At 39.8% G+C, this 13075-nt stretch overlaps 1 protein-coding gene across 1 annotated transcript in view; it reads right to left on the reverse strand.

The window, feature by feature from the left end:
• Positions 1-10978, reverse strand: part of HSF5 (heat shock transcription factor 5) — a 50097-nt gene extending 39119 nt beyond the window's left edge. Inside the window, 3 exon segments of the mRNA XM_007472257.1 lie at positions 4962-5336; positions 10377-10706; positions 10879-10978. Coding sequence (XP_007472319.1) covers positions 4962-5336; positions 10377-10706; positions 10879-10978 — 805 coding nt within the window.
• Between the last annotated feature and the right edge of the window lie 2097 nt (positions 10979-13075).

Here is a 13075-nt window from a genome sequence, read left to right on the forward strand (position 1 = left end):
TGTATCTATGCCAAGTCCCTCTTTCCATAAGAACAAAATCAGCCCTTTTCGGAGAAACTGACAATACAGGCTACCTGAGCATCAGAAAGCTCTTATAACTTGAGATTCCATACTTGTTTATGTACATTATGTAGGATTAGAAGCCTAAAGATCAAATCTTTAAAATTTAATGTACTTTAAAACAATAATAAGCAACCTTCTTTGCCCAAGAGTCAATTCAGAAAAACTTTTTAATAATGATACAAAATATGTTTTTCAATAAACATATGTACCTTCAGGGGAAGGCTATGTTCTTACAAATCACTTTAGTTAGCCTTTAAAGTATTAATATCTAGGCTCACTTTAAATACAGTTTTTAAAATGTTACCCTTTATATGTAAATAGTGTTTTAAGTTTTATAGTCTATTCACATACATTAATTCATTTAATCCCCGACCCAAAATATTATTGCCACTTTATAGAAACGGAAACTGAGGCTGAGTGACATGAAATAATCCACAGAATGTCACAATGTCCATCAGATGATTAACTGCAAAGCTGAGACTAGAATTATTTCATTCATTCAATAAATTATTTACTAAGGGCCCATTATGGCCAAGCACTATGGTAGGTGCAGGGGGATACAAAAATGAATTAATTAGACACAGCGCCACTCCTCAGAGGCCCCAAAGTGGACCCCTGACTCCAGCAGCTGGAGTATGTTCTCTCTGCTTGAGCAGGGTGAGTCAATAGCCCACGGCCAGTCCCACTGCCAGCGGCAGCATAGAAGGGGAGTTCCCCCCACCAAACTCTGTCATCTACCCTATCGGGAAGTAACTAACTCTGGGGAAGAGATATATCAGGAAAGAGTCTCTCACAAAAGAAAAACAAAAGTCCCTCTTTGTATGACAGGCAGGCAGGCAGCAGAGCACAGTGGCCAAAATAATGAACCCTTGAGTCAGTTTGCCCGGATTTGTTCCCCGGCCCTGCTTGTGCCTGGCTGTGCTTCAGTTTCTAATCTATAAAATGAGGGTAACTACATTCCCTATCTTATAAGGTTGCTGTGAGGATTAAATTAATTAATATTTGGAAAGTGCTCAGAATAGTACCTGGTCACAGTGATTGCTATACAAGTATTTGTTAATTAAAATATGAGGTAAAAGGCAGCTAAAAATTGCTGATCACTGCTGTGAGCTTAAAACAATGCAGAAAAAAAATCAAAGTTGATTTTGAGTCAATTCAGCATTACATGAGTCAAAGGAAAACAATTCCTCAATACAGGACTCTATATATAAATATGAATATATTAATATTCTTATGTATGTTCAAATATATAGAGAATGAGTAAAATAAAAAGGTCTAAAATGAAGTTTTTTATAAAAAAGGGACATTAAATTATAGCAGCACACTGTGAAAATAGCATTAGAGGAAAAAAACTGAATTCAAGATAGGGTAAGACTAAAAAGAGTCAAATAGCACTGGATCTACAACATTTTGTCTTTGAAGAAGTGATAAGACTGGAAAAAATATAAACGATCTAGGCAAAGAAAACAGATGCTTCAGGACTTCCTTGGTGGGCCAGTGGTAAAGAATCCGCCTTCCATACCAGAGAGCAATTAAGCCTGCGTGCCACAACTAGAGAGAGAAAACCTATACACCACAACTAGAGAGAAGCCCATGTGCCAAAATGAAGAGCCCGCACCGCAATGAAGACCCCGCGTGCCACAACTAAGACCCTACGCAGCCAAAAAAAATTAAATAAATAATTATTAAAAAAGAAAACAGATGCTTCAAGAGAGGAATGACAAATGTAAGAAATAATTCAGGTGAGTCAATTTAGGAGTCAGTCTGATAGCAGTTTTTTAGTCTCAATGTTTTGCTTTACTAGAGAAATTAATAATTTATGAAATATTACAAAATTCAAAATTTACTGGTTATACCATTTGAAGACCAGATCCAAGTTTATTTTCAATATAACTAAGGGTTTTTTTTGTTTGTTTTTGTTTTTTGCGGCACGTGGGCCTCTCACTGCTGTGGCCTCTCCCGCCGCGGAGCACAGGCCCCGGACGCGCAGGCCCAGCGGCCATGGCTCACGGGCCCAGCAGCTCCGCGGCATGTGGGATCTTCCCGGACCGGGGCGCGAACCCGCGTCCCCTGCATCGGCAGGCGGACTCTCAACCACTGCGCCACCAGGAAAGCCCTATAACTAAGTTTTAAATGAAGTTGAGTATTGTTTTTTACTAAAATTTGATCCAAACCTCAAGTTACATAGTTCACTTTGAAAGGATACAAGTATGACCATTATTCCAAAATTAGTTACTTTATTAGGATTTGGAGAGCTGGATTTGGGAGTGATTATCATCCTGCCTCTGAGAATAGTATTTTACTTAACTCTGGGAAAGTCATTTGTAAAACCCTTCATAAACAGGTACTCACTAAATATTGGTTAAATTGCTCACTACTTTTTGCTTCCTTCACCTAAAATTTGGAGCAATTAAGTACTTGTACAGTATTTCTTTAGCACTTTCTTTTCCGTAGCAGGTCTTTTGTATTTAACAATACAACTTTTTATTATTTTATTTATATAGTAGTTCAGAATGTTCAAAGCAATTCTGCCTACGTTGTATCATAGAACTACTCTATATATTTGAAGTCATCATGAAATAAAGAGATTTCTTTTTCTCGTAACCTCAGAACCTTCATAGTCATTTCAATTATCCATATGAAAGAAGACAAAACAAAAAATTCACATAACCCCAGATTCCATTTCATATTCACTCTACATTATCAAAACATCAGCAGTACTTACTTGTTCTTTTAATGTGTCTCTTCCCTAGTCCTTACCTTGGACTCTTGGAGACGATTTCCAGTGTAATTATCAAATTAATAAATTTATTTATAAATTTAAATCCAAGCTAACATAAAATATTTTAAAATAACATATATCCTTAAATCACAATAATTTAACAAACAGTATTTCCATAATGAGGAATAATATTAACTATCTGTAGTGTTTTCTAGTAAATACTATATAACTAGTTCTCATAAAATTTAGAACTAGGAGTTTCCAAGAGGACTGTTTGGAACTTGGAATACATTTTCCCGTAGAAACATCATCATATAGGCTAGTCTGGCTCCTCAGCCAGACTATAACCATCTATACCTTAACAGAAGGACCAACAGTAATATAGAACCTAACCACTATGTCTAATATGTCGATAGAAAAATTTCTCCAAAATTCCAAATTAGAAGGCCAAGAACATTTCTACATCTCTCTGTTGCAGTCCTTCTAAATTTCAACTCCCCAGAAGCTTTATATATATATTCTATGCATATATGGAAGGCAGCCAAAATTATAATTTAGATAGAAATGCCTAATTTGTTTATTAAAATATTGGATTAAACTCCTCAATAAAAATCTGATACTATTTGTTGCTATACATAAGATATACAACTTACAGCATGAAATTAGTCATCTTCTGTTTTTAAAGATCACCCAGATATTTTTGTTCTTCAAAGAAGTAGCTGAAAATCTGGGAAAAAGAACTAGGCCTCAACTTTTTTTTTATATAATAAGGTAAAAAATTTTTTTTAATCTCTAATAGGTAAATGATTAGAAGTGCTACATCATCTTACTCCATATAATTCCTTCCCCTTTTCCTTCTCAACTCCATCCTCCAAAACAGTAGCAGCTCCAAAAATCTATACAACCCAATCTAATTTAAATTCTGGTTTTATTATTTTAATATTATTAAACTTAAGTGCTTTGAGAAAATAAAGCAATCCCTTTTACTGGCCATATTTAGGTAAACTGCAATGAGCCGATAATAAAACAATATGTTGGATGCTACCAGCTAGAAAATAGTATTATTACAAATGGAACAGTTCCCAAATTTACAACTTTTAAAAGGCAACAAATTATTTACCCCCTTATCTAATTCACATGCCTTCCACTTATTTTAGCTTTTGATTTCCTCCTGCCTGGGAAAAATGGTCTAACAAAATACCTCTAGAAATTGCTTCCAGATGTACTTAATTAATATGCCTAGAACCTTAATTCATAGGGCAAAGGATTTCCCCCTTTCTTCTCTTCCCAGTCTTTTCTGAAAGCCTTGACCCTTGACTTGTTTCTTTTGCCCCATTTCATCACTCTGGGTAAACACTACATGAAAACACACATCACCTCTACGGTGCTTCTGCAAAACTATGAAATTGTTCTGAATTAAATGGTAATGCTATCATTTTGCAAAAATGTACCCCCCCCCAAAAAAAAAGACACTCCCTAGCCCCAAGAAGCTAAATACAGGGTCACTATCTTAAGGATTCCCAATGAGTGGCTTGAGATCTACTAGCAGAGCTTCCATGCCCTTGGCTGGGCTCTGGGTCAGTTGTCATTGTCAGGCTCTTCTCTCTGCTACTCCCAGTTCTTCACTGGCTGGGATTAACACTGCAGGGACTGCACTGCCAAAACACACCATCACATTTTTACTACAAGAATATAATTCAGTCTTAAGAGATGGTGAGTTGCTCTTTTATTAAACTTCGTTACTGAGATACTAACATGATTTCGTTATGAGGTAGTCTCACCTACATAACTAAAAAATAAACAATGTAATATGTATATAAGCAGGTTTTCTAAAAAAGAAGAAACCCACAAAAACCAAAAAACTACTACACCAAGAGCAGGAGTTATACCAAGGTCTGATGCACTAAGTCTTAATTTTATTACTAGGACATATTTTGAGGATACAGCAGTTTCATTAAAACCTACACCTTCACGACGCACGAACAGAATTTTCACAACTTTTAAGAATCAATGAAATTTTACATTATTGCTAAATAATGTGTACTCATGAGAAATCTCTGACATTTCTTAAGTGCATATTCCTATTTTTGTTTAGGCATACAGAAACACATTAAAAAAATATAAATTCTCATTAAAAGTACCTTAAGAGAAGCCACTGAACTTGAATTTCTCATACCTGTTGGATAGTAGGCTTGGGAGTACTGCGCTGAGGGTGTGTAGTTACTATATTTTTGGGAGGAGCTGATCATTGTTTGAGGACCTTGTTGAACATGTACGGATGTGGCACTGGGCTGCAGGGTATATGTAACCTCAGTTGGAAACCTCTGTAGTACAGGAAATGGAACCCCTTTATCTGAAAAAGTGGGAGACGTTTCCACTTGTCCTGGGTGCATTCCAAGAGAGTTCTGCCATGTTCTAGGAGGAATCGGGGTCCGATCTAAACCTTTCAGAGGGAAAGTACCGTGGTTGTGGGATGAAGCTGACACGTAGGAGTAAGGAGACAAACTATCTCGCCGGAACGACCGGTGGAATTGTCCTACAGCCACTGGTCCTGCATAAAAGAGGAGGAGCACATTTACTAATCTTACGTTACACCACCAGACGTAGTAAACCAAAAGTCACAAAATATGCGCTTCTCTTCACTTGTGGCTACGCTGAGTTCTCAGCCACTTTTAACACAACAGAAATTTATTGGTAAAAACAAGTTGCTCAGAATCCAGAATATGAGATTACACACATAATGCTGAAAAAATAATCAAATAACTTTTGTCTGGTTCTCAATATGACTGTCATAAGAGACAAAGTAGCCAAACTCTAACGTTAAATCAAATGTTAAATGTCATCTTACCTTTCACCTCAACTGACCCAGATTTTTCCAATCTGTAAACTACTTCCTTAGAAGTTTTAGAAATTCCAGTCTTTCAAATCATTTAGGAACCTTAATAATAGGCACAAAAATAAGCCCTCAACCATATACATAAAAGATATAAGTATGGAAGAAATAAAAATTATAACGCACACCAAAAAGTAATTTAATGTTCTTTGCTCCCTTTCAATTTTTCCAAATTTTAATAAAAATCTTTGCAAAAAAGTCAAGCTTGAAAACTCTGGCTTGTTCATTCCTTAACTCAATCAATAATTTTCCATGGTCTTTTTTTCTTCAGAGTATCTCTAGTTGCGCGTCCCTTCCTAGATATCAATGGCTCTCAAACACTGATTTACATTTGAATCACCTGGAGAGTTTGCTAAAAATCTACACACACAGGCCAAGAGATTCCAATATTTGCTTTTTCTTATCTAACAAAGTAGAAAGGAATTAAAAAGTGGAGATGAGGAAGAGAGAAAAAGGCCAATACTATGTAATGAGGAAAAGGAAAATGTAAATGTTGCAAGCTGAACTTATTTTAAAGACTGTGGTTCTTGAACATATAGCTAGCCTAATTTATTCTTAGGAAGGGCTTTACCCACTAAATTATTTAGTTCACAAAGTTTTTTCAATTTGTTTTATTAAACTAATCCATAAAACAGAGGGAAATCTAATTTATGTGCTACTCATCTGCTAAAGATGGCACTCAGGTACCTACTTGTCCAAATATTTAAACTGTAAAACCATTCTACATGTTACACTTCCTTTGTTCTAGTATTTCTATAGTGTTTAATTTCCTCTAAAGAATAAAGCATTAGGGAGCGCTCTTAACCACTTCTGGTTTGCCGCTGCCTGATTCAAATTGATTTGGGCTCACATAAACTCTTAAAATAAAATTTTAAAAGAATAAAGCATTAATGCCAAAAATAAACAAATATATGCATACACATATGTAAACAATTCTGGAACCTGGAAATCAAGAGCTCTAAATCTAACGTGAAAAAAAAAAAATCTTAGCTCAGAAGATTAAATGTATTTAAATGATACACCTCTTAAAAACTACTTTTCCTTTTTTCCTTTAAAGTACAAAAATAGTTGTTATGCTACTTGACTAGCAATTCCACATGTATGCACACTTTGAGCTACCACTGAGAATTCTTTGTCTTAACACCTAAAGAAACATTTTTTTGCTCTTCACAAACAGGGGTTTCTGAGGTCCCAAACTGCCCTCCACTTGATTTTTTCTTGGATGCTAAAACTTCATGTTGCTACAGTGTGCCCTTCTTTACTCTCTTTAGGGTTAAGTTGTTGATGAATTTTCAGACGTCAATAACTTAAGCAGATAATTAAAGAATGCTCTACCTTGATTTCTCAAATTCTGGTTTAGATCTGAATTAAAATATAATTCTACTTCTACTACGAGAAATTCTGAGTGATGGCCAAATATTTATATTCTTTAGATGCTGCTAACATAAGGACACGGTTAGGATTAAAAGGACATTCCTTTCCATTTGTTTTTTAAAAATAAAGAACTAAAACATGCTCAGCTCTTATTTATTCTTCTGTTAAGGGTTACTTCATAGGGTTCTATTCTGACCAACTTTATAGAACATCACCTACATGTCTTCAGAACATCTAAGATATATTTGGTAAAGATTAAATCCAGAATCCTGGAACTGTAAGGCAGGCTGAATTTCTGTTCTTAAATTTTCTATTCCGTCTATAAAAGTGAATCTGAGCTAATCAATCCCCAGGAAAGAATCTGCCTCCTTCCCCAAAACTTGCCTCTTGAGAGCTTGTTATCCCCAGGCAAAAACAGATTATCTAGTGCTCAGACTTGCTACTTAGTTTAGAAAACCTCAACAAGCAGTGTAAAATAAACTGCCACTAAAAACAAAATAACAATAGTGGGCAAACAAAAAAGGGAAAAACATGTGATCCTCACATTTCTTATCAAGTACATTCTCAAAAGGTGAACAGGACAGCTGGCTCAGTGGATCTAGGTAAGGCAACTAGGTCCGAAAACAGAGGATTCTACTGTCAAAGAGAAGTATTTAAACCAGAAGCTGCAGTGGCACACAGAAAACAGAAAGGAAACTGGGAAGGAGCAGTGTAGTCAGGCATATAACCAAGGCAAGAATCAAGCAGAATAAAAATTAGGTGAGGCAAAATAGAAGAGCCAAGGACTTAGAACATGGAATTAAAGCAAAACAAAGTTGGGCCAGTATTCTTGAACTCAGAATTACATTCCACCCAAACCAGTAACACAGTTCCCTAGTGAACCAAGCCTGTGGTGTAGACAATCCACACCTGGCACAGCTTCTGCACACACCAACAGAGAGAATGGTAAGAAAACAGGAAATGCACGAAAACTACAATAATTTAGGTATATATGGATTGATGTATTATCTATACTAAAAAAGTATGAATTAAATTTATGTTTGTCAACAAATAATCTTTAAAATGCTGACCAACTGAACCGTAAGTGAAGAAAATCAGATCCTATGTAGTCCCTGTATTTCTTCAACTAAGATGAACTCTATCCTTAGAATACAACTGGGTTTAAGATAGGGGAGAGAAAAAGAAAATCAGAGAAGAGAAAAAAGCGAGCAGGAGTTGGTTTGTATGTATGTATGTTTCTTTCTTTCTTTCTTTCTTTGAAGTGGTTATCCTATTTTTCCCACGGACACATTTTCAGTCTTTTCTCCTTATGCCCACCAGACACACAATCTGAAAAACAAATATCCATGTCAGAGATTCTACCAAATGAATGCCAAGGTATTGTCTCCACTGCCTTTTCCCATTCAATTCCCCACCAAACTCAATGACCATTATATGGAAGTAAGCGGCTTAATATTCCTTTAGAATTCCTTTAGAACATTCCTACGCCACTGCTGTTTTTCCAACTGGTTACTAGAACTCTAACCTAATCTCTTATCTTCTAAACTCCACAGATACACAACCTAATCCCTTATCTTCTAAATTCCAAATGAACATTGCTTCACTCATAACCCTGGGCCTAGGTTAAACTGAACATAGTGTTACTTTTATTCGTATATCTAAAGTTTTTCCATAACTGAGAAGTAACCCAGACACTTCTGTGGTGTGCTCCAAGGACAAAGAACAAGATAAACTCAAAGGGTCAATACTGCCACAACAAAGAGTTACAGGATTCCTATCACTCTGTCACAATGTGGCCACTGCGATGTCCCAGAGCCCTCCCAAGCAGCATGCCCTGTCCCTTTCCCATCCCATTTAAGGAAAGACATTAGCCCCATTTTTCTCTCGCTCAGCACACTGAAAGCATAGGTACTCTGCCCAGTCAGCAGATGACTTGCAGGTTCCCTGGCTACAAAAACAGACAAGCAACCCATGCTCATCGTCGACTTTCCCCAGCTACCAGGAAGTCGGCCCACTGTTCTTGCAGCGACCCTTCTCTTTAATAAACTCTACCTTCCTTAACATTCTGCCTTGTGTCTGCAAATTCTTTTCCAACCCGTGCTCGGACCACGACAACTCTTATGTTAAATCCATGTTAACATGATGAAAATGTCTCTATTACTCTTTTAGTTGAAGGTAAAGAATGAATTCTCATTATTATATTCTGTTGCTTTCTTGGTATGCTGCTTCATATCACGGACTCTTTAAACAACGAAAGGGAATACTGCCACCCTCACCTTCCTGGAAGAGGGGGAAGGGCATCAGAAACCAAGTTTATAAAATAAATTTCTATCACAGAGAGTTTTTGAACTTTGAGTAAATACAAACTTATACATAGAAAATTTTTTCAAAACTGAAAGACTGAAGGCAACAGTGAAAAATTCAAAGGCTGCAAATGTGAGCTTTCTAAAATCCTGTTTAACTAGAACTTGACACTTGTAAAGAAAACCATTTGTGCCTTACATTTGTCTAACCATAACAACTAAATAAGCATCAGGTCTAATCAGCTATAATGAAAGAACTGTTTAGCCAATTCATTCTACACAGGAACAGTGTCTGGTAAACAACAAAATATATTATTATATTTTTGCTTTTAAGATATATAAACAACGCCTATTGTTCTACACCTTACTCCAGAACCTACAATATGATTATTGTCAGAACACGTCTTCCAAGATTTCTTAGATGTGTCATTGGGTGGAAGATGGCATGTATCTTCAAGAACAAACTGCCACTCGAGGCCCCTTGTTCACTTTCCCTTGGTTGGCATAAATGTTCTAAGTTCTCTTGGCTGTGACTGTTCCCTCCTACCTTGACCTTTGCCATATCCTCACCCTGTATAGGAACTTTGTTCTGCTTCCCATCAGAACAGAGGAGCCCCTTCTGTGTTTCTTCCAGAACCAGGGCTCCAACAAAGGCCTACTTATTTGAGGTGTTCGCCTTGGAGAGACGGCGTCTCGAGAAGGTAAATGGCTATACAGGTTTGGAGCCCAGAGGGTTCCGGGAGGACTAGAAAGCAAGCCTAACGTAGAGGTTCCTGTGGTCGCTAGCGGACACAGAAGGGCCTCAGTGTTCACGGAGGACTCAGCGCAGAGGCGGTGCCGGCGGGGAGGGGCGCCGGCACGGGTGAGGGCGGTGCAGGTGCCACGGCCAATTCCGGGCAATCACCGCGGGAAGCGGCTCCCGGGGGCATTCCCGACACAGCAAAGGAGAGGATGCGGAAATGCCCTCGGAAGTGGCGGTTGCCCCCTGACTGCAGTGCGCCCGGCGCGGGGCAAGACTCACCGTGCGACTCGGGCCGGGACCCCGCGGGTGGCGGCGGCGGCGGCGGCTCCTGATGTGGCAGCGGGGGGGTGGCGGCCGAGGCTGAGGCCGAGGCTGAGGCCGAGGCCGAGGCCGAGGCCGACGTGATGAGGAGCCTCTGGAAGCGGTTGGGCGGCCGGCAGGGAACCTCCAGGCCGGCCGCCAGTTTGGCCTTGTTGGCGCTGGTGAGCCTTTTGAGGTGCACGAGCAGGTGCGGCTGGTCGCGGCGGAAGTGTGGACTGTGGAAGTGATGGAGGGGCCCGTCGCCTGCCGGCCCGCCGCCCCCAGGCCCCGGCCCGGGCCCCGCCGCGCCTAATTTTAATAAATTAATTATAGTTTACCTTTCTTTCTTTCTTTCTTTCTTTCTTTCTTTCTTTCTTTCTTTCTTTCTTTCTTTCTTTCCTTCCTTCCTTCCCTCCTTTAGACAACAAATCATCCCAAATTGAGGAGATGGATTTTGAGAGCAAGATTTATGATTTTTAACCCTTTACCTCTTTTTGTGAGGGGGGGCTGTTCACCAGCCGCCACAGTTTGGCGGGGAAGTTGTTGGGGTTGATGGGGGTGGAGAGCAGCGCCTCCTCCATCGCCCCGCCCGGGCCCTGGGCCTCGCCCCACCGAGCCTGGCTCTCACACCCCGTTCTCGATCCCCCCCAACCCGGGCCTTCGCTTCGCCCTGCCCCCCTCCTGCCAGCGCCAGGCCGCCGCCGCCAACCCGGGGACCGTTGGTGCACGAGCCCCCGCGGCGCCCGCTGGCACGGCCAATGGGGCCTCGAGTTCCCCCTGCGCGGCCGGACGCACCGCGATCGATCCATCCCCTGAGCCCCCGCGGCCTGGCCACGTGCAGTGGCGGGGAAGTTGCTCTTTCTCGGCGTCCTAAACCCGCCGGAAGGGCTGGGAACCGCCGCCCGCCAGGTAGTGTTACGTCCTGCAAAGAAATCGGCCCGGTTAACCCCCGTGGAATGCTGAGACCCATATTTCCCTGCGGCCGGCGGAGCTGTGGGACTTTAGAATTAAGCAAGTGAGCAGTGGGGCAGTACAAAATCGGACGTTTCTCGACAGAAAAGGGCACAACTGTATAACCTTAGTCCTAACAGTTGAATTGCTTGTCTCTCCAAATAAAAATGGTGATGGTGGTATAGTATCCTGAGTACACAAATTCACCTTTTAGAGAGTAGCACTTTACATGTTATGAAATATACTCTTTTCAGCCAATATTTTTCCCAAGACCGTTTACCCGAAGTGGAAAGAAAACGGAGGGAGCCTGTGAGGAGGGAAGCAGGAAGCAGGGAGACAGGTACAATCCCGTGTGCCTGATCAACCAGCTGGTGAAATTTTAGATATTAAAGAGAAATAAACCTCACATGAGATGGGATAGAACCCTGTAGGATCCATAAGCATAACTCCCCTATCTGATCAATAACTAAGCTTGTGCTGATAAAAAGAGAGGGCCATTTAAAAAACGGAAATGGTTGGGAGGAAGGGGTATAATGTTTCAGTCCTTTCTCATGGTCAAAGAAAAAATGAGTATTAAGTTTTCTTAGAAACTGAAAATGAAGAAAAAGACCCAACAAAGCAGCACTAATATAGAGATTTTATTTAAATTGTATCGAGTTTTTACAGCACATTGCATGTTTGTCACAACGCAACTGCACAGTTTGGATTTTTGGCCACATCATGTCACTTACACCCACAAGAGCTCTGAAAGGAGTATTTGATGAATACCTCTGAGCTGAGAGCCCAGAGTCTCTCTCCAAGGCCATGCAGTATGTTCACTGATGGGACAGCCCCTCAAAACAGCCACACAAAGTAGACAGATACAGTCTCCTCAAACGTTGCCAATCGAAGTGCAGTGAAAGTCAAGTTAATTAAAAAGCCACTCACAACTGGCAGTAAATTTTAATGACTGAGAAAATGCTTAGAAGAATTTTATGTATCAAGACAAGGAATAGTTTGTTATTTTTTCAATGATCTCAGGAATTTCCCGGACACAAAATCTCCATTATTCAACTCCATTTAAACGAAAAAAAGTTCCGCTAGACTGACCTAGATACGCCAAAACTTTTTAGGTTACGTCCATGGCAAGTATAAAAGCACAGATGCTTCTCAGTAGGGCTGAAGAAAAGGTCAGGACAAATAACAGTTCTTGTTCTAAATGCAGATCCTAGTTATTTTCGAATGAAAATTTTTTTTCTAGGAAGAAGCATGAACAAGTAGCAGTTAGACGGCCACCATAATTTTAAAACAGGCTAAGCCTAAGGGTAATTTACCTTTCATACACCAACGAATTAAGTAAAATATATAAGGAAATCCTAGTGGTGTCATTATAGGTCAAGGAAACTGTATCTGTCCCAACCACAGTACATGGCTATGTCACTGTATCTTTTGGTTAAGTGCCACTGGTACATATTAAGATGAAAAAACAAAAACAAAAAAAAGAAAACCCTTTGGTCCAAATGGACGCATTTTCTCTCCCAATTTTGGTATCGAGGCTTTATTCTCTTCTGTTTGGGTTCCATTGTTAAGTGCACAGAAATAGACAGCAGCATTTGTACTGAAACCCTCACATACCAAACAGCGTATTCTAGGAGGTAAAAACCAAACACTAGATTCTACCCTCAAGGTGTCAAGTGTTCAGGATAAGAAGCAGTGTGACCCAGAGGAGGCAGCAGCCAAGGGAAAGA

This window comes from Lipotes vexillifer, unplaced genomic scaffold, assembly GCF_000442215.2.
Source record: "Lipotes vexillifer unplaced genomic scaffold, Lipotes_vexillifer_v1.1 scaffold433, whole genome shotgun sequence".
Lineage (NCBI taxonomy): Eukaryota > Metazoa > Chordata > Mammalia > Artiodactyla > Lipotidae > Lipotes > Lipotes vexillifer.